Source organism: Nycticebus coucang, chromosome 2 (genome assembly GCF_027406575.1).
Source record: "Nycticebus coucang isolate mNycCou1 chromosome 2, mNycCou1.pri, whole genome shotgun sequence".
Classification (NCBI taxonomy): domain Eukaryota; kingdom Metazoa; phylum Chordata; class Mammalia; order Primates; family Lorisidae; genus Nycticebus; species Nycticebus coucang.
The window spans coordinates 44,517,552-44,537,685 of NC_069781.1; the positions used below are offsets into that span (position 1 = coordinate 44,517,552).

Sequence of the window (20,134 nt, forward strand, 5' to 3'; positions counted from 1 at the left end):
TACAAAGCCAGCGTTCTGGCCAGCAGCCCAGGATCTGGCCACTGACCACTGGGACCAGAATCCAGCTCACCAGCTCCCCACCAAACCCTCAGGCCCAGGCTTGGAGTTGATACCCAGGGATGGTGGTAAAGAGGACTCTGGCCTTTCCCAAGGCCTCAGCCACAACCAAGATTTTAAGTCTCCTAAACTGGGAATACAGTCATTGCACCATGAGAAGAGAAGCTATAGGCCAGATGTAATACTGAATATTAGTTTTTTTCCCAGAGATTTGGGGTAAGGGAGATTACTAATTTTGTTCAGAGATTTGGGGTGCAATTTTTGCATCAAGTTTTATGCATCTGTAGACAAGGAGGTATGTATGCCTTTAGTATTTAACCCCAGAGGTGAAATAACCCCTAAAGGTTAGAGTTCACATTCCTCTGATGTTCGAATATGGATTATAGCTGGAGAAGCACAGTCTGTTTTTTTTTTTTTTGTAGAGACAGAGTCTCACTTTATGGCCCTTGGTAGAGTGCCATGGCCTCACACAGCTCACAGCAACCTCCAACTCCTGGGCTTAAGCGATTCTCTTGCCTCAGCCTCCCGAGTAGCTGGGACTACAGGCGCCCGCCACAACGCCCGGCTAGAGAAGCATAGTTTTATTGATCCTACATCTGCCCAAATTCCAGGCCCCAGTTTCCTCAGGCAGAACAGTTCAAGGCTCTGTGGTCAGCATGGTTAGGCAATGGCTGCTGTCTCCCCATCCTTCTGCCTCAGGCAGTAATGTACCTCAGGAAGTGCCCTTAGTCTCTCTGCAGCCTAGAAAGGAGACAGAGGGGCAATCAATGAGGGTAAGGGTTGCCTGGGATGGTGGTATGGAGTTTTGAGTACTCAGAAGACATATGGGACTGGGAGACTGGGTGGCAAGGACTATTGGAGTCACCAGAGAATCAAAGAGTTGAACAGCTCCTAAGTCCCAAGGAATGCCCAGGTTGTTAAGGGAGTTCCGTAATTGTTGGGATCCTTGGAGGAAGGAGAGAAAAATGGGACCTAAGGACCCAGGATGCTGTGAGCCCTAACCTGCTCAGGGGTGAGGTCCCTCTGAGCCTGGGCAAGCATTTCGTAGCCAACCATGAATTTCCGGACAGTGGCGGAACGCAGAAGTGGTGGGTAGTAATGAGCATGCAGCTGCCAGTGGTCCCAGTTGGCCCCAGCTTCTGATCCTGTGGGAGCCCCTGACAGAAAGAAGAAAGAAGAGATGGTGGGAAGAGCCCTTTCTTAATTCTTCAGCCTGTACCCCCAAACCAGGCCAGGTACTTGAAAACTACATCTCCCAGATCCTTTGCCAAAGAGACACCCAGGCACTAAAAAGCACACTGGAGACACAGTTTCTCCAACTTTACTGCACCACCCTTAGTCCCATCACCCCTGCTCTGGACACTTCCCCCAGTAAGGGTTTCAAGGTTCACTAGGAGTTGTAGTCCACTAGCCTGGGCCTCAGAAGCACAGAAATGGTTTCAGGGGATTAGGTATAGAAAAAGCCTCACCATGCCAGCCCATGGAATAAGGAAAGGACGTCTCAAATAGGTTGTCATACTTGATCAAGAGCTTCTTCATGATGGAGGCTAGATCTGGAATCAGAGCCTGAATCTCAGCCTGGGGCACAAATTCTAGCCCTACTAGAGCCACTCCATCTAGTGGCTAGCCCCAAGGCTCTCACCATCACGCTCAACAGGGGTCAGCTCAGGTAGTCGCCGTACATGCCGACGGGGCAGCAGCAGTGTCTGGTAGGGCCACACTGCCCAGAAAGGGACCAGCACTAACCAGTGCTCACTAGTTAGGACCAGACGTTCCTGAACAGACAGAATGGTTATGAGGTCATGGGGGGAGATGAGGTGCCAGCAAATAGGCAGGAAGCAGAAAAATGTACCCAGAATCTAATGGATTCTCACCACCTACACCACCACCACCCCTAATCCAAGCCACCATCATCCTTTTTTTAGATTATTGCTAGGACCTCCTACCAAGTCTCTCTCCTAGTTCCCTTCTACCTTTGTCCCTGACACATCTCTCTCTCATCTCATTAAAGACACAGACTTGACTCTCTCCCACCTTCTTGATTAGCTCCTGGCGACTGTACTCCATTAGCAGGGGCTCTCCATGCTGACTCTGATAGGCCCGCTGAGATCGCTCCTCACGCTGTGCAATATCTGGCAGGAAACTGCTGGCCCATACCTGTCAAAGCGCAAAAGCAAAGAAGAACATGTAAGTCCTTTACCTTCAAGCCTCCACATCACTAGCATATTTCCTTTGTGCCATTCATCAATCCAGTTCCCAGCCAAGAAACCCATTGGAGCCCATGACACCCTTACCTGGCAGTGGGGATGAGGATTGGAGCAGCCCATCATGGATCCTTTATTTTCAAAGATCTATTTGGTAAGGGTAGGGAGTTTTAGTAGTCAAAGACACTAACTTAATCCCTCCTGACCACACCCTGTGGAAATGGGAATGCAACTTCTCAAAACCAAAGTTGCACCATCCCCTCCTTGCCCTTCGAGGAGTGGGGGTGATCTCACAAACCTGCACCCAAGGGTATTGGACACCCAGCTCCTCTGTGACTGAGGCCCATGCATCAACAACAGCCCGGATCTCAGGGACCGACATGAGTGGCAGCGTCATATCCGACCAGGGGTGGAAGCACATGACCTTACTAGGTGATGAGGGGTAAGAGATGACAGAGAGATAGGGCTGAGCCGCACTAGAGATAGAGACCAAGCCCAGTGCTCAGTTTAAAACCCTGGGTTGGAAGTTGTAAGACGGGAAATCCATAGTTACCAGACTCCTCGAGCAGCCTTCGCTTGGAAAAGGGGATGATCACTGGGTCCTGAGATAAAGGAATATCACTCTCTGCAGCAGCAGTACCCCAAGAGGTCTAGCCTCCCTCCTCCCTAACAGCAGTTGGAGCCAGGTTACCTGGACTGGGGGCATCAGGCTGCAAAGCTGGGAAGTCATTGTCAAATAGGAAGGTGGCATCATAGTGCGGATTCACCTGACAAGGATAAGCAAGAAAAGCATTTGCTGCCCTATACTACCATTATCTGGTGGGCTTCAAGAGCTGGACAGGCTACAGGGGGGTGGGGAAGGCCCACTCTAAGGGTCAAAAAGTCTTGTTGTGACATGACCCAGAGGATGTCCAAGTCCACTGCCCTATGGGTAAAGGGCAGCTCAAAGAAGGAGCTACTCCCCAGGCCCAGCCTGCACATGCAGGGCTCTACAGGCTTACCTCTCCATTGGCCCTTGTGGCCCCAGGACTCAGAGGATTGAGGGGGTCATGGCGGGGCACTGTCTTCAGAAGCTGGGGCTCCACTTGCCCCTGCCAGGGCCGCTTCATGCGGTGAGCTGATACCAGAACCCACTCATCCTGCAGCGGGTTGTAGCGAATATGCTGATGGTCTGGGGGCAGAAATTAAGATAAGCCCGCAAAACTCTCTCTCCCCTGGAACTCATCCGCCAGCAGCCCCAAACTCAGGGACATCCTCTCGGCCCCGTCCTGATCAGGAGCTCAAGGGCCAGGACTGAACCTTTTCAGAGCCAACTGTCCTGCAGCCCTTCCACGGGCATCTCTCTTCGTGTTACCGGCCTTGCTTGGGATTGAGGCGAGAACTCCCTAAGGAAGGGGAGAACTCATCTCGGGTCCCAGAGAATCCCAGCCGCCCTGCAATTACCGCTCGCCCTGAAGGCTGCTACCATGGTGTCCGCCTCTGACGCCTGCTGACGCTGGTCAAGACCCGCTCCGCTGCGCGACATGAAGACACCAGGAGGGATTGTCTTGAATGCAGGCTAAGCAGTGGCTCTGGATTTCATTTCTTGGTCTTCCCGCCCCGCCCACCCCCGCTGATTGGCCAGCCTCCAGCACGTGACTGTATGAGGGTGCTGCCAGGCCACCTGGAGGCGGAGCTCAGGAACTACGCTCGTGGACGTTGATAATTCCTCTCCTCTCTTCCCCCTCCCCCGGCGTTGGATCCTCTACCCTAGAAGAACCTCGGTGAAAGCTACTTACTGCAGAGTCTCTTGGCTCCACGAGGCTTACGGGACTTTTTTGCTGCAGTCATTCATTTGGCTATTCGTTCAGCAAATACTCACTGAGCATCAGACGTGCTAAGCACCCAGGCTGTGTGTGGGGCATAGGGATGCCCCTTTGTGCATGTGAGTTAGGCATGGCCTTAGCCTTCCCTGAGTTTGTTTTTTTTTTGTTTGTTTGTTTGTTTTGTTTTGTTTTTCTTTGAGACAGAGCCTCAAGCTGTCGCCCTGGGTAGAGTGCAATGGCATCACAGCTCACAGCAACCTCCAACTCTTGGGTTCAAGTGATTCTCCTGCCTCCGCCTCCCAAGTAGCTGGGACCACAGGCGCCCACCACAATGCCCGGCTATTTTTTGGTTGCAGCCGTCATTGTTGTTTGGCGGGCCCAGGCTGGGTTCGAACACGCCAGCTCAGGTGTATGTGGCTGGCGCCTTAGCCGCTTGAGCCACAGGCACCAAGCCCTTCCCTGAGTTTTTATTCTAGGGCAAATAAAGGTGTGACTCTTATTCCACAATCACCTCAGTCACCTGGTGAGGTGAAGGAGAGGCAAATTTGGGGATAGGGTGGGCCCTAATCTACTATAGCTGAACCTGGCCCCTCAGGAGTTACCTGAAGGAGTGGATACTTCTCTATAGCCATACACCAGCCCCACCATCAGAAACAGACTAGGAATAAAGGGCTAGGTAACTACAGTGTCTCTGTCTCACAGACCAAAAGCATAAGAAGTAGAAGAGGCATCAGCATGGTGGCTCACACCTGTAATCCTAGCACTTTGGGAGACCTAGGCCAGGCTACAGGATTGCTTGAGGCTAGGAGCTCAAGATCAGCCAGAGCTGCCCAGTGTGGTGGCTCATGTCTATAGTCCTAGCACACTGGAAGGATGCAACAAGTGGATTGCTTGAGCTCAGGAGTTCAGACCAGCCTGAGCAAAAGCAAAATTCCGTCTCTACTAAAAATAGAAAAACTCAGCTATTTTTGGTGTTGTGGCGGGTGCCTGTAGTCCCAGCTAAGCAGAAGACTGAGACAAGAGGATCCCTTGAGCCCAGGGATTTGAAGTTGCTGTGAGCTATGACGCCATGACACTCTACCAAGGGTGACAAAGTGAGACGGTCTCAAGAAAAAAAAAAAGAAAAACAGCCTCTTAGCTGGGTGTGGTGATACATGCCTGTAATCCCAGCTACTCAGAAGGCTGAGCTAGGAGGATCACTTGAGTTCCAGAGTTTGAGGTTTCAGGGAGCTATGATGACATCACTACACTCTAGCCTGGGCCACAAAGTGAGACTCTGTCTCTAAAATAATAAATGTGGGCAGGTCATGTGTACCTCAGCCGGGAAGGACGCATTGAGGTTGGCATACCCATCAAGGATAGTGATTACCATGGCTTCCAGTGCTTTGGCCAAACCTCAGATGTGTGGCCTCTTGGCCAGGCACCTACGGATTCATATTGTTGGAGAATTTGTTGTATCCCTGGGGGTTGCAGCTTTCTATAAGTATGCTGTGGCTGAACCAAGAAAGAAGGCATATGCAGATTTCTACAGAAATTATGATTCTATGAAAGATTTTGAGGAGATGAGGAAGGCTGGTGTCTTTCAGAGCGTAAAGTGATTTTGGAATATAAAGAATTTCTTTGGGCTAATTTACATAGACGTTTGTCACTGACCCATGTTCCTGAGCTATGAATATGAGTGATAAATAAACTATTAATAAATTTAAAAAATTAAATAAAATAATAAATGTGGGCCGGGAGCAGTGGCTCTTGTCTGTAATTCCAGCACTTGAGAGACCAAGGTGGGTGGATTGTCTGAGCTCACATGTTTGAGACCAGCCTGAGCAAAAATCGAGACCCCCCCCATCCCCATCTCTACTAAAAATAGAAAAACTGAGGCAAGAGGGGGCGCCCGCACCATATGCCAGAGGTGGTGGGTTCAAACCCAGCCCTGGCCAAAAACTGCAAAAAAAAAAAAAAAAAAAAACTGAGGCAAGAGGATAGCTTGAGCCCAAGAGTTGGAGGTTGCTGTGAGCTATGATGCGACGACACTGTACCCAGGACGACAGTTTGAGACTCTGTCTCAAAAAATAAAATAAAATAAATGTGGGAGAGGAAGACTACAAAAGTATCTAAAAATCTGGCAGGACAAGACTGTCAGGAATTCCAGCCACCATCTGGGTGGAGTCAAGGGTGTTCCTTTACACATCACCTTCTCCAAATTTTCCTTAAATAAGAACAATTGGATAACACTTAGATAAAATTCAAGCCTGGAACTTGGTAAATGGTCTGTGAAGCTAGTGAATGATGCCCTATGAATATATCAATGTACAGAGCTATGATTTAATAAAAATAAAATAAAATAAAAAAATAAAAAATTCAAGCCTGGGCATGGTGGCTCACTCCTGTAATCCTAGCACTCTGGGAGGCCAAGGCTGGTGGATCCCTTGAGCTCAGGAGTTTGAGACCGGCCTGAGTAAGAGTGAGACCCCATTGTTACTACATAGAAAAAAAACAGCTGGGTGTTGTGGTGGGCACCTGTAACCCCAGCTACTCTGGAGATTGAGGCAGGAGGATCACTTCAGCCCAAGAATTTGAGGTTGTCATGAGCTATGATGATGCCATGGCACTACCCAAGGCAACAGAGTGAGACTGTCATAAAAAAAAAAAAATGATAGAATTTAAATTAATTTCTTACCTGGTACTAAAAGAGCCATGTAATTATTATAGCTGTAATCCCAGCTACTTAGGAGGCTGAGGCAGGAAGATTGCTTGAGCCCAAGAATTTGAGGTTGCTGTGAGCTATGATGACACCGAGGGAAAAAAACTAGCCAGGCGTTGTGGCAGGTGCCTATAAGTTGTAAGACTTTTTTTTGTTGTTGTATTCAGTCATTCACAGTCTGAAACAGAGGCCTCAAGGTCACACAGCCTTGAGGGCCAAGCTAAAATTTGAAGGCAAGTTTCCAAGGCCCTTCCCAGTGCTATGAGATGCCTCTCAGAGAGACTTCAGTGGAATTCAGGACAGAAACCTAGTGAGCTAGGAGCTGAGCCATCCGAGGGAGGCCCCTTCCCCCAAAGCTGGCCAGGCCACGCAGGTGTTTTGCAGCAAAAACTGGGTCATTGGTCATTTACCTGATCTCTGCCCTAGGGTCCTCAGACTGGAAATCTGAAGAGGCCAGAAGGTAGGGGGCAGGGAGCCGGGTACTGAGAAATGCAGGTTTAACCTGTCCCACTGGCTGGTACCTGAAAGGGTGGGAAAGGAATAAGAAATCTACTTTTCTACTCTCTTAGCTGTCTTAGTTTGAGTGACTGGAGTTTGGAGGCAGCTCCATTTTCCCAAGAACATCAGTTCTTCAAGCCACTGCCTGGATCATGCCAATTCACTGCTGTACCCCATTTGGGAACATCTCCCGACCTCTCTCCTCTCTCTGTTTGTTTCTCCAAGGTCACTTTCTGGAGGAAGAGGAGAATGGCTGAGATGAGGCATGCCCAGTTCTTTCCCTCCCAGAGTTCTCCCAAGTGTGATCCCTGCTATGACATCTGGAAAAAGATGGCAGGAACCCCCAGCCCTTGAATGGGGTCATTCAAGGCCATGGAACAGTTCCTTTTTTTTTTTCCTATTTAACATTATGAGCTGGAGAAGCTTTCCGAAAAACCAGATAGGGAAGCTGCAAGCCCAGATAGGCCAAGGAGGCTCTGCCTGGATTGGGGGGGCAAAGATCAGATTTGGGGGGCTAGTATTCACTGCTCAGGCTTCTTAGAAAACTATCAATTCAGGCGGCGCCTGTGGCTCAGTCAGTAAGGCGCTGGCCCCATATACCGAGGGTGGCAGGTTCAAACCTGGCCCCGGCTGAACTGCAAACCAAAAAATAGCCGGGCGTTGTGGCGGGCGCCTGTAGTCCCAGCTACTCGGGAGGCTGAGGCAAGAGAATCACTTAAGCCCAGGAGTTGGAGGTTGCTGTGAGCTGTGTGATGCCACGGCACTCTACTGAGGGCGATAAAGTGAGACTCTGTCTCTACAAGAAAAAAAAAAAAAGAAAACTATCAATTCAGAAATGCCACAGAAGCCAGAGCCAATTCACAAACATATTCCCTCAATTCTACATTTACCTGTAGATAATCCCTTATTTATCTTTCCTTTCTCTGCCAAGTTTCTTCAAAAAAAACAAAAACAAAAAAATAGTCCATCTTCCCAGCCTCTACTGTTAACTACACAGTATATTATAACATGTCGTTTGCCCTGTTAGTCAGGTGTAGTTGCTATAATAAACATCTCAATAGTTTAGTATTTCAGCACCTTGTGGAGGGGAGAGGAGCTCTGTGGAGGGGAGAGGAGCTCTGTCCCATGTAGCAGTCAGGGACTCAGGTGCCATCCATCTAGTGGCTCTGCCATTTCCTAGAGCCTCAGAATTTTCCACTAGATCCTCTGTAATGAATGAGGAGAAAAGAGAATGTATCAGAGGAGATTTTAGGAGCCAGACCTGAAAGTGTCATACATCATTTCTGCTAATATTTTGTTGGCCAGAACATAATCACATAGCCCCATTTAACTACACAGTACACAGTAGAAAGTAATCTGGCTGCCCAAGAGGAAAAGGAAATGGATTTGTGAATGTATAGCATTGTCTCTGCCATATGTCCCTACTGAGAAATCTAATGACCATTTCTCATCATCTTACTGAATCAATTATATTTTGACTATGTTGACCTTCACTCCATCACTCTTAAGAAAGAAAAGAAATGTTTTTACCTGAGGAATGTTAGCTTTCTTTAATTATTAGGCCTAGAGGCCTAGAGAGGCATTGAAATGTGATGGCAGTCACATATCACCCCCCCAACCCAGCCAAATAATTACCTCTTTTTTTTTTTCTGTTATCCAGGCAGATTATAGTGCTGTCATCATAGCTCATTGCAACTTCATACTCTTGGGCTTTAGGGATCTTCATGCCTCAGCCTCCCAAGTAGCTGGGACTATAGGTGCTTGCCACAACAACTGGCTGATTTTACTATTTTTGGTAGAGACAAGGTCTTACCCTTGCTCAGGAGGTCTCACTTTTGCTTAGGCTGGTTTTGAACTCCTAAACTCAAACAATCTTCCCACTTCAGCCTCCCAGGTTTATAGGCATGGGCTACTGTGCCTGACCCCAAATAATTACTTCTTGAAGACACTTGCTATTAGGGCTGTAGACTAACTAATGCCAACTAGCCATAAAATAGTATACACTGGACACTATAACTCATATGCTATAGCTCAACAATGTGTAGCCAATCATTAATCAATGTTATTCCAGTAACTCAATGAGAATTCCTGTCAAACAACGTTGTATCAGCCCACTCCTTGTCCTTTTTGTCTTTAAAAACCTGTTTATAGTCTGGGTATGGTGGCTCATGCCTGTAATCCTAGCATTCTGGAGGCCAAGGTGGATGGATCGCCTGCACTCATGAGTTGAGACCAGCCTGGATCAGAGTGAGAACTCATCTCTAAAAATAGCCGGGCATTGTGGTGGGTGCCTTTAGTCCCAGCTACTTGGAAGGCTAAGGCAAGAGAATCTCTTGAGCCCAAGAGTTTGAGGTTGCTGTGAGCTGTGATGCCATGGCCCTCTATAAATAAACATAAATAAATAAATTTAGAAATAAAAATAAAAATAAAAACCTGTTTGTAACAAAGATCAAAAAGAGCGACTTGAAAGTGTGTCTTGGGCAGCTGTATTCAATGTTGGCCCAAATAAACTCTCTGTCACCAAACCTACAGTGCAGTGGCAAGATCAGCTCACTGCAGCCTCAAACTCCTCCTTAGCTCATGCAATCCTCTTGCCTTAGTAAGCTGGGACTACAGCTGTGAACCACTGTGCCTGGCTAGCTTCTCTCTGTAGGTTGAAAACTCTAATGTGTGAGGCTACTCTCCTCCAGTTATTTTTTTTATTATTATTTTATTTCCTTGACTGATTTTTTATTTCTTTGCTTTGTTGTCGTTGAGACAGAATCCTACCCTATGCCCCTGAGCAGAGTGCAGTGGGCTCATAGCTCACTACAACCTCAGACACGGTCTGTGGACATCCCACTGCCTCAGCCTCTGGAAGCCGCTGGGATTTATAGGCGTTTGCTGTGGCACCTGGCTGGGTTTTTCCATTTTTTTCATGAGTCAGGGTCTCACTCTCGCTCAGGCAAGTCTCTAACTCCTGAGCTCAAGCAGTTCTCCCTCCTCAGCCTCCCGTAGTGCTGGGATTACAGGCGTGAGCCACTGCGCTCAGCTCCTCCAGTTCTTTCATGTTTTATTTAATTACTAACAAATACAGTGCTCACCACATGAGGCACTAATTGCTTTATAAATATAAACTCATTTAATCTCCATCACAATGAAGTATGTACTATGACATAGGCATTTTCATTTATTCCATTTTATAGATAAAAAATTAAGTCACAGGAGAAAAAAATAAAAACTGAATCAAAGAGTCTAAGCAACTCACCCAGTTTCACGCAACTAGTAGCAGGAGCCAAGTTTTGAACTCAGTCCAATTCTGGAGTTTATTTATTTATTTATTTTTTATTTATTTTTTTTTTTGTAGAGACAGAGTCTCACTTTATGGCCCTTGGTAGAGTGCTGTGGCCTCACACAGCTCACAGCAACCTCCAACTCCTGGGCTTAAGCCATTCTCTTGCCTCAGCCTCCCGAGTAGCTGGGACTACAGGCGCCCGCCACAGCGCCCGGCTATTTTTTGGTTGCAGTTCAGCCGGGGCCGGGTTTGAACCCGCCACCCTCGGTATATGGGGCCAGCGCCTTACCAACTGAGCCATAGGCACCGCCCGAGTTTATTTATTTTTTATTTTTGACAAGATAGAGTTTATTGATGGAGAATGGTTGATAAGCATGATAAGCAAAAGAGGGGGAACAGAATCTCTAGCTGCTGGGAGGATGATCCAAGTGGGAAGCCCCCAGAGTTCTTTTATTATTATTATTATTTATTGAGCAGAGTCTCACTTTGTCACCCTCAGTAGAGTACAGCATCACAGCTCACAGCAACCTCAAACTCTTAGGCTCAAAAGATTCTCTTGCCTCAGCATCCCTAGTAGCTGGGACTATAGGTGCCCACCACAATGCCTGGCTACTGTTTGTTTGTTTGTTTGTTTGTTTTGTTTTGTTTAGCAGGCCCGGGCCGGGTTTGAGCCCACTAAGCCCAGAGCATGTGGCCAGCACCCTAACCACTGAGCTATGGGTGCCCAGAATTATTTCTTAATCACTGAACTATCCTCTTTTCTCTCTTTTGCTTCTCTTCTTTTTTGGTTTCTAGTTCCTCTGTCCATCCCTTAGGCTGTTAGTGTTTTCCAGGGTTCTATCCTTAGCCTTATCTACTCTATTCCCTCTCCTTGTGAGATTTCATCCATTATTTAGGTTTTATTTATTTATTTATTTTATTATTATTATTATTTGAGATAGAGTCTCATTATGTCGCCCTCAGCTGAGGGCTGTGGTGTTACAGCTCACAGCAACCTCAAACTCTTGGGCTTAAGCGATTCTCTTGCCTCAGCCTCCCAAATAGCTGCCACAACACCTGGCTGTTTTTTGTTGTTGTTGTAGCTGTCATTGTTGTTTGGCAGGCCCAGGCCAGGTTCGAACCCACCAGCCTGGTATATGTGACCAATGCCCTAGCCATTGAGCTACAGGCACCGAGCCCATCTTTTAGGTTTTAATTACCACTTTTTCTGTAGACTCCCCAATGAGGTCTCTTCACTGAGATTTAGAGATGCTTAAATTGTTCATAGCCACATCCCCAGTAGTGATGATAGAGTCAAATTGAGAGACCCGCCCAGGAAGAAATGAATACAAAGACTGTCCTACCCAGGAAAAAGGGAATGTGCCAATCCCTACCCTTTAGACTTTTTAAAATCCCCATCTACCTCAACCCACAGGCTGACTTCCTTCTCCAATTCAGCTCATCCACAGGTGGGTGGAAATAAAGGCCGATGTTGCCCACACAGAACTTGGATTCCATTTCCTTTTGTTCATGGTTTCGGAACAATCTTTTATTTTTATTTATTTATTTATTTTATTTTGTCGTTGTTGCAGTTTTTGGCCGATGCCGAACTTGCCACCTCTGGTATATGGGGCTGGTGCTTACTCCTTGAGCCACAGGCACCACTCCAATCTTTTATTTTTGGTCTTTGACCTCTCAGTCACATTCCCAGTGGTCACCCAGAACATCACACATACAAATGTCTGATTAAATGACAATTGTTAGCCCTCTGTCTCTAGACTGGATTTAAGCTCTAGACCTGAACACGCCACTGCCCACTAGACATGAAGAAAGAGGTTAGTCAAGTACGGGGAAAGGAGGGATAGGAAGGCAGAGGGTATTCCAGCCAACTAGACATTCTAAGAAGTAAGGCTCTGGGAGGGAGAGAGCATGGGGTCTTCAAGGGTCTACAATTCATTCTTCATTCTGAAGTACTAAGTGTGAGAGGAGTTTTTTTGTTTTTGCAGTTTTTGTCCAGGGCTGGGTTTGAACCTGCCACCTCCGGCATATGGGGCTGGTGCCCTACTCCTTTGAGCCACAGGCACCGCTGGAGAGGAGGGTCTTGTAAACCAGCTGAGGGTTATCAGCAGGAGAGCAATGGAATTAGACTTTGCCATCCAGTGGCACAGGGCTGTGGAGTGAAGGGGAGCAAGATGAGGGTCAGAGAGACCGACTATAGTCCAGGAAAGAGAGAAGATTTGAACCCAGTGCTCATGCCTGTAGTCCTAGCACTCTGGGAAGCTGAAACAGGTGGATTGCTTAAGCTCAGGAGTTCCAGACCAGCCTGAGCAAGAAGAGTGAGACGTCGTCTCTACTTAAAATAGAAAAAAAAAAAAAAAACTAGCCAGGCGTGGTAAAGCATGACTGTAGTCCCAAGTACTCGGGAGGTGGAGACAGAAAAAAAAATGATCTTCAGAGTGGCTATTTTTTTAGGGACAGGTCTCGCTCTGGCTCAGGGTGGTCTTGAACCTGTGAGCTCAGACAATCCACGTGCCTCGGCCTCCCAGAATGCTAGGATTACAGGACTAAGCCACTGCACGCCTAGCCTGTTATCGCTCTTAAAAATACATCATTGCCGAGGGTAGCGGGTTCAAACCCAGCCCCGGCTAAACTGCAACAAAAAAATAGCCGGGCGTTGTGGCGGGTGCCTGTAGTCCCAGCTGCCCGGGAGGCTGAGGCAAGAGAATAGCGTAAGCCCAAGAGTTAGAGGTTGCTGTGAGCCGTGTGACGCCACGGCACTCTACCCGAGGGCGGTACAGTGAGACTCTGTCTCTACAAAAAAAAAAAAAAAAAAATACATCATTGCCTGTGGAAAACCTCCCCTAAGTCGCCCAGGTTGAACTGCCTCCTCTCTGCTTCTGTGCGGACGAGTACAGGTGGCTTTAACAATCATGGGTCCCAAAAGGCTCTACTTCCAGGCTCGTCTGCTTCGCCAGTCAGTGAGCCCAGGCGAGCCAGACCATCCTGAGTCTAGCCGCCACCCACCTCTATTTCCAGGTAGAGTGGCTCTAGGGCAGATCCTCCCCGACTATTCTGAAGCTGACCGCTAGGAGGCTTTGCCCGGCCCCCTCACCCCTTCGCGTGCGTGGCGTCGCCCCACCCCTCGGCGCACCTCTCGAGAAAATGGTTCAATCGGAGGGGCGGTGCCAGGGTGTCCGGGCTGTTCCAATTGGCCAGGGCGAGCCATACCACGGCGGTGGCAGGGGAGCGAGTCGTGGGCGACTGGCGGCGGGCTCTGAGGCGGTGAGTGCAAAGCCTCAGGCCTGGGTTCCCTCTAGCGCCGCGCTGTGCTAGGCCGCCCTCCGGGATGCAGTGGGCCGTGGGTCGGCGGTGGGTTTGGGCCGCGCTGCTTCTGGCTGCCGCAGCTGTGCTGACCCAGGTCGTCTGGCTCTGGCTGGGTACGCAGAGCTTCGTCTTCCAGAGGGAAGAGATCGCGCAGCTGGCGCGGCAGTACGCTGGTGAGCGGGCAGAGGGCGGGAGGGGCAGGGCTGCCCGGGAGCCGAGCCGAGGGTTCCGAGGGCGCCATCCCCGAACCCAGGACCGATACTGGCCCTGACTTCGCCGCTCCTCTGCCTCCACCAGGGCTAGACCACGAACTGGCTTTCTCTCGGCTGATTGTGGAGCTGAGGCGTCTGCACCCAGGCCATGTGCTGCCGGACGAGGAGCTGCAGTGGGTGTTTGTGAACGCGGGCGGCTGGATGGGCGCCATGTGCCTTCTGCACGCCTCGCTGTCAGAGTATGTGCTGCTCTTCGGCACCGCCCTAGGCTCCCGTGGCCACTCGGGTCAGTGCTAGCGGCGGCGGGACTGGGAGGCTGGGGCTGTACAAGGGTCCATGGCCTTTCTGATGTTTCTGATGTTTGGGTGGGCCATGCGATGGTGCGAATACCCTGATAGTGTCCATCTGATTGTTACTCAGGGCGCTACTGGGCTGAGATATCAGACACCATCATCTCTGGCACCTTTCACCAGTGGAGAGAGGGCACCACCAAAAGTGAAGTCTTCTACCCAGGTGGGTAAGGACGCTCTGACAGAGGTCAGTCACTTCATGCTGGAAGTGCCCCCAGGTAGGGGGACATGGCAAAGCGGTGCATTGGGTGGCCCTCCCCATGGTTCCCTCCCTCCTCCTCCAGTAAGCCACAGGTGGAGGTTGGAGGGACCCTGGTTTTTCTCTGTCGAAACTTCCTGTTATAAGTATCAAACATGTCTGATTATACTCAGTCAATATTACAACAATTGTTGGGGAGACAGTAACTAGCCACTGTCTAACAAACCAAGCCCAAGTTTAGCTAGCTTTCTACTTGACATAAGTGAAGTTTGGGGATACAGACTTGCATGGCTTCCCCCAAGAAAAAACACAGGCCACCTGATGCCACAGAAGAACACTTAGTAGTGATAATCTGGGTCTCTTAGCCCTCCAGATGGGAAACCAGCCCTGTGAGATAGGCGTTTTTCCTTTTCTTATGGTCCCTCTCCATTCCCTACCCTTAGATAGCCTGTGGACCAGAGAAGCAGCAGCAATAGAAGGGCAGGGCAAAGCTGGGCTCCTTATATGGGTGCTCCTTGTCCCCCAGGGGAGACAGTAGTACATGAGCCTGGAGAAGCAACAGCTGTGGAGTGGGGACCAAACACATGGATGGTGGAGTACGGCCGGGGTGTCATCCCATCTACCCTGGCCTTCGCGCTGGCTGACACTGTCTTCAGCACCCAGGACTTCCTCACCTTCTTCTATACTCTGCGCGCGTATGCCCGGTGCCTCCGGCTTGAGCTCACCACCTACCTCTTCAGCCAGGACCCCTGACCAGCTAGGCCTGAAGGAAGACCTGTGAATGGACAGGAGTGGGTGGGCGCACACATGTCCACTTGCCGGAGCCCATGTTTACAGACAGGTACATATTCACACCATGCAGATATTAAGTTCCCGTGTACAAGCAGGGACATCCATGCTTATACATCCAAACACAGAGACCTTTGGGAACAAATGGGACACATGTAGATATAGAGATCTGTATGTACAGCAGGATCACATACTCATACCCATCCAGAAAGGGAACCTCACACTAGGGAGCCAGTCATGTTCAAACACATACATAAACTTAACTCACTAACTCAGGCCTTTCCAGAGCTTTCTACCCCCTTTCCTCAATCAGGGCTTTGGAGTTAAGGATAGGGGTGGATATTACACCACCTCAGTCTGACTCCTCAACCCAGCAGCAATTTGATGGGGTAGAGAGGAGCTACCCTTCACCTGCACCTGTGATGCCCTTTCTTTTCTCCCCTGCCCACACCATATGCCTTATCTCCAATCCACTCCCCTGCTATGCAAGTGCCCCTGTGGCTTGTCTCATACCCTCTCAGTAACCAAGTCAGCTAGAGAGTCAGAGTAATGTGGACAATGCTGAAGTCAGAGTCTTTCATTCCTAAAAGACCCCTGTTCTCTCTTAGGAGTATTACGCGGAAGCTGGCTTTAGCCCAGGGCCCACCACTAAGGAGAGGATCTGGAGAGGCGGGCCTAATTCCCAGGACCATCCTTAGTCTAGAGAAGGCCTTTTCTGTGCAAACACATACACAGACCCATCACAGTTTCAATATAGCCCTGCTACATTCTCTGTCTGTTTGTTTTAATAAAGACCTGTCAATCTGTTTCATTTCTTTGTGTGCCTGAGAAGCAGGAAAAGCCTCTAATTCCTGGGGGAACCTCAGAAAGGCCTCTTGCTTTGTGATTCAGTTTATAAGATGGTAGTTTCAGACCCTAGTAGGGACTATATATTTGAGTATGCTTAAGAATCACCTAGGACCATACTGAGTCTACAAATTATTGTGGAATCTGTTGCCAGAGAGTGAGCCCTTAAAATCAGCCTGTTTAAGAAAATCCCTTCCAACACAGTTGTGAAGGCCACAATTTGAGAAATTCAGAGTTGGGTGAGGTAGTGGGTAACAACTCTGCCTGTGCAATTCTGGGAACAGTCCTCAGAATCCTTCCCTGGATGGCCACATGGTGGCAATGTGCACCCACTTTTGAGTTGAAAGGCATAGTTCTCAGTCAGTTTTCTGGGCTCCTTGAGTATAGTGTCTTCACCCATTCAGACTCCACTCTATGGTCTACCTTATCCAGGACCCACCATTTCTGTGAGGTCTCCCACCGTGGGAAGCAGACATATTACATGGCAGTATGTGGGATAACTAAGACCAGAACTAGGGTGAGGCAAGAGGGATGCCTAAAGTTCACTCATTCCCAAAGACCCTCCTCTTGCCTTAATTTTTTGCCCTAGGCACCAAACTGGCCTCACCCTTGTGCTGGTCCTGCTCTGAAGTTAAAGCCTACACTATTCCTCCACTTCTTAGGATTTCTGGTATATTAAAAATAAAAGAAACATGATTATAAAAATTATTTTTAAGGCCAGGCATGATGGCTCACATCTGTAATCGTAGCACTCTGGGATTCGCTCGTATGCCTAGAGGCAGGTGATTGCCCAGGTTCATGACCAGCCTGAGCAAGAGCAAGACCCCATCTCTAAAAATAGCAGATATTGTGGCAGGCACCTGTAGTCCCAGCTACTTGGGAGGGTGAGACCAGAAAATCACTTGAGCCCAATAACTTGAGTTGGAAGTTGGTGTGAGCTATGATGCCACAGCACTCTACCAAGGACAGCACAGTAAGACTGTCTCAAAAGAAAAAAAAAAAAACTATCGGCTCGGCACCCATAGCACAGTGGTTATGGCATCAGCCACGTACACCAAGGCCAACCGCAACAAAAAAATAGCCAGGCATTGTGGCAGGTGCCTGTAGTCCCTGCTACTTGGGAGGCTGAGTCAAGAGAATTGCTTAAGCCCAAGAGTTTGAGATTGCTGTGAGCTGTGACGCCACAGCATTCTACTGAGGGTGGCATAGTGAGACTCTGTCTCAAAAAAAAAAAAAAATACTATCAAAAGTCAAGATTTGTGGCTCTGAATATATTGCCCAGGTAAGTTGGCCATTGCAACCCCCAAACACCACCATGTCAGACATGACAGGCCCATGCTGGGGTCTCTCCATTGATGCTAGGTTGCAAAGTCATGCCTCCTTGGAAGATTTCTCCCACCCTATAACCTGCCTCTAGGCTCAGGGCCCTCTGTCAGGGTTGCCTCAGCTATCCATTATCCCTCAGTCCCTTCCACAAAGAACTAGGCTCTCAGGTCCTGCTCCGTTCTCTGTTGCTAAGTCCAGTGGTCATTTCATAATATTCCTCTTCTATTTGACACAGGTAATCCCTCTTAAAACACTTTTTGGCTTCCATGATACTACTCTCTTCCTTTATTGCCTTATTTCTTTATTTATGACAAGAATCTCATTCTGATACCCCGGGTAGAGTGCCATGGCATCATACCTCATGGCAACTTCAAACTCCTGGGTTCAAGCAATCCTGCCTTAGCCTCCCCAGTAGCTGAGATTATAGGCACTGCCACAATGCCCAGCTAGTTTTTCTATTTTTAGTAGAGATGGGATCTCACTCTTGCTCAGGCTGTTTTTGAACTCCTGAGCTCAGGCAATCCACCTGCCTTGACCTCCCAGAGTATTAGGATTACAGGCTTGAGCCACCGCTCCCAGCCCTTCCTTATCTTTGCTGGATTCCTCTCATCTCCTCACTCTCTGACTTCGAGGACTTAGTCATCAAACCTCTTCTCAATTTACATCCCTTCCCAGGTGAACACAACTATTTCATGACTTTATTTAGTTTTTTTTAAATTGAGATAGAGTGCTGTAGCATCATAGCTCACAGCAAGCTCAAACTCCTGGGCTCAAGCAATTCTCTTGCCTCAGCCTCCCTAGTAGCTGGGACTACAGGCACCCACCACAAAGCCCAGCTTTCTTTTTTTTGTTTGTTTGTTTGTTTAACAGGCTCAGGCTAAGGTTTGAACCCACTAGCCCCAGAGCATGTGGCCGGCACCCTAACCATTGAGCTATGGTTGCCTCCTATTTATTTACTTTTTGAGACAGAGTCTCACTTTGTTGCCCTTGGTAGAGCGCTGTGGCATCATAGCTCACAGCAATCTCAAACTCTTGGGGCAAGAGATTTTCTTGCCTCAGCCTCCGATTAGCTGGTACTATAGGCACCTGTCACAATGCCTAGCTGTTTTTAGAAATGAGGTCCCACTGTGACTCAGGTTGGTCTCGAACTCATGAGCTCAGGCATCCACCCACCTCGGCCTCCCAGAGTGCTAGGATTACAGGTGTGAGCCACTGCACATGGCCTATATTTCATGACTTTAAATATCATTTGTACATCTTGAGTCCTAAATTTTTCTGTCAGCCTAAGAGTCTTAGAGCACCAGATTACTTACTTACTGCCTCTTACTGCCTCCACCTCTACTCAGCACCTTCACCTAGTTGTGTTACATGTATTACAAACTTAAGATGCCCAAAGCATCTTCCAATTCCTCTTCCAATCCTTCACTATCACCACCCCAAAGTCTTTACTCTCTTAATTAAGGATAACGTCAGTCACTTAGCTGCACGGGCCAAAGACCTTAGAGTCATGTTGGATACCTAATTCTCCCATCCCACATCCTACTCATCAACAAATTCTGTTTGATCCTTAAAACATAGCCAGATTTTATTTATTTATTTATTTATTTATTTATTTATTTATTTTTGAGACATAGTATCACTATGTTGCCCTTGGTAGAATGCTGTGGAGTCATAGCTCACAGCAACCTCAAACTCTTGGACTTAAGCGATTCTCTTGCCTCAGCCTCCCAAGTAGCTGGGACTACAGGCGCCCACTATAACGCCCGGCTATTTTTTTGTTGTAGTTGTCGTTGTTTAGCAGGCCCAGGCTGGGTTTGAACCCGCCATCCCCAGTGTACGTGACCAGTGCCTTAACCACTGAGCTACCGGCACTGAGTCCATGGCCAGATTTTTTTTTTTTTTTTTTTGAGACAGAGCCTCAAGCTGTCACCCTGGGTAAAGTGCTGTGGCATCACAGCTCACAGCAACCTCCAACTCCTGGGCTCAAGCGATTCTCCTGCCTCCGCCGCCCAAATAGCTGGGACTACAGGCACCCACCACAGCCCCCAGCTATTTTTTGGTAGCAGCCGTCATTGTTGTTTGGTGGGCCCGGGCTAGATTCGAACCCTCCAGCTCAGCTGTATGGGGCTGGTGCCTTTAGCCACTTGAGCCACAGGCGCTGAGCCTCATGGCCAGATTTTAAACATTTTTTTGCCACCTCTCCTGCTACCACCCTGGTCCATGATACCATCATCTGTTGCATAGATTACTGCAAAGGCTACCTAACTGATCCACACAGCAGCTAGACTCAGACTTTCACTCTCTGTTGATAACATTTCCAATGGCTTTTCATCTCTTTCAGTCCTTGCAAAGGACTACTCGAAGGCCCGTGTTACCCCTGACCAAACATTTGATCACTTACCCACTCTCCACCCTGTTTTAATCTGGTGGCCTCCTTGCTTTTCTTGTGACACATCAAGCAAACTTACTACATCAGGATATTTGCATCTGCTATTATCCCAACTGCAGTACTCTTCCCTAGTTATCCACATGGCTCTTTTTCTTCCCTCTCAACTCCTGGTCAGTGAATC

General features: G+C 48.5%; 3 protein-coding genes across 7 annotated transcripts; 2 read left to right on the top strand and 1 right to left on the bottom strand.

The window, feature by feature from the left end:
• Window positions 1-617: 617 nt before the first annotated feature.
• Window positions 618-3,857, bottom strand: GALT (galactose-1-phosphate uridylyltransferase). Of its 3 annotated transcripts, none has more exons than XM_053569994.1 (11): window positions 3,727-3,857; window positions 3,263-3,432; window positions 2,953-3,028; window positions 2,815-2,863; window positions 2,560-2,689; window positions 2,352-2,408; window positions 2,092-2,214; window positions 1,700-1,832; window positions 1,527-1,610; window positions 1,060-1,214; window positions 618-798 (listed from the first exon to the last, which is right to left on the bottom strand). In XM_053569994.1, the coding sequence occupies exons 2-11, from the start codon at window positions 3,368-3,370 to the stop codon at window positions 718-720; spliced, it is 996 nt and encodes a 331-aa protein (XP_053425969.1). In that variant the 5' UTR covers window positions 3,371-3,432; window positions 3,727-3,857; the 3' UTR covers window positions 618-717. The 3 variants fall into 3 exon arrangements, with proteins under 3 accessions (XP_053425969.1, XP_053425949.1, XP_053425960.1); XM_053569974.1 differs by having other exon boundaries at window positions 3,705-3,850; XM_053569985.1 differs by lacking the exon at window positions 1,527-1,610 and having other exon boundaries at window positions 3,705-3,845.
• Window positions 3,858-5,436: 1,579 nt separating this feature from the next.
• LOC128570721 (cytochrome c oxidase subunit 6C-like) lies at window positions 5,437-5,683 on the top strand. Its single transcript, XM_053570114.1, has one exon. The coding sequence runs from the start codon at window positions 5,437-5,439 to the stop codon at window positions 5,662-5,664; it is 228 nt and encodes a 75-aa protein (XP_053426089.1). The 3' UTR covers window positions 5,665-5,683.
• Window positions 5,684-13,743: 8,060 nt separating this feature from the next.
• SIGMAR1 (sigma non-opioid intracellular receptor 1) lies at window positions 13,744-16,198 on the top strand. Of its 3 annotated transcripts, XR_008375596.1 has the most exons (5): window positions 13,759-14,015; window positions 14,140-14,340; window positions 14,475-14,567; window positions 15,130-15,444; window positions 16,001-16,198. XR_008375596.1 is itself a non-coding variant. In XM_053570005.1 (4 exons), the coding sequence occupies exons 1-4, from the start codon at window positions 13,865-13,867 to the stop codon at window positions 15,354-15,356; spliced, it is 672 nt and encodes a 223-aa protein (XP_053425980.1). In that variant the 5' UTR covers window positions 13,744-13,864; the 3' UTR covers window positions 15,357-16,198. The 3 variants fall into 3 exon arrangements, 2 of the variants coding, with proteins under 2 accessions (XP_053425980.1, XP_053425991.1); XM_053570005.1 differs by having other exon boundaries at window positions 13,744-14,015; window positions 15,130-16,198; XM_053570016.1 differs by having other exon boundaries at window positions 15,047-16,198.
• Window positions 16,199-20,134: the final 3,936 nt, after the last annotated feature.

What these genes read in the sequence shown, in the direction of transcription:
- GALT (XM_053569974.1), bottom strand. Translation starts at nt 3,786, where the DNA reads ATGTCGCGCAGCGGAGCGGGTCTTGACCAGCGTCAGCAGGCGTCAGAG. An exon ending in AAGGCTGCTCGAGGAGTCTG is followed by an intron (nt 2,690 to 2,814) that starts GTAACTATGGAT and finishes CTCATCACCTAG; the next exon opens with TAAGGTCATGTGCTTCCACC. An exon ending in TCCAATACCCTTGGGTGCAG is followed by an intron (nt 2,409 to 2,559) that starts GTTTGTGAGATC and finishes CTTACCAAATAG; the next exon opens with ATCTTTGAAAATAAAGGATC.
- LOC128570721 (XM_053570114.1), top strand. Translation starts at nt 5,437, where the DNA reads ATGGCTTCCAGTGCTTTGGCCAAACCTCAGATGTGTGGCCTCTTGGCC.
- SIGMAR1 (XM_053570005.1), top strand. Translation starts at nt 13,865, where the DNA reads ATGCAGTGGGCCGTGGGTCGGCGGTGGGTTTGGGCCGCGCTGCTTCTG. An exon ending in AGGCTCCCGTGGCCACTCGG is followed by an intron (nt 14,341 to 14,474) that starts GTCAGTGCTAGC and finishes ATTGTTACTCAG; the next exon opens with GGCGCTACTGGGCTGAGATA. An exon ending in AAGTGAAGTCTTCTACCCAG is followed by an intron (nt 14,568 to 15,129) that starts GTGGGTAAGGAC and finishes CTTGTCCCCCAG; the next exon opens with GGGAGACAGTAGTACATGAG.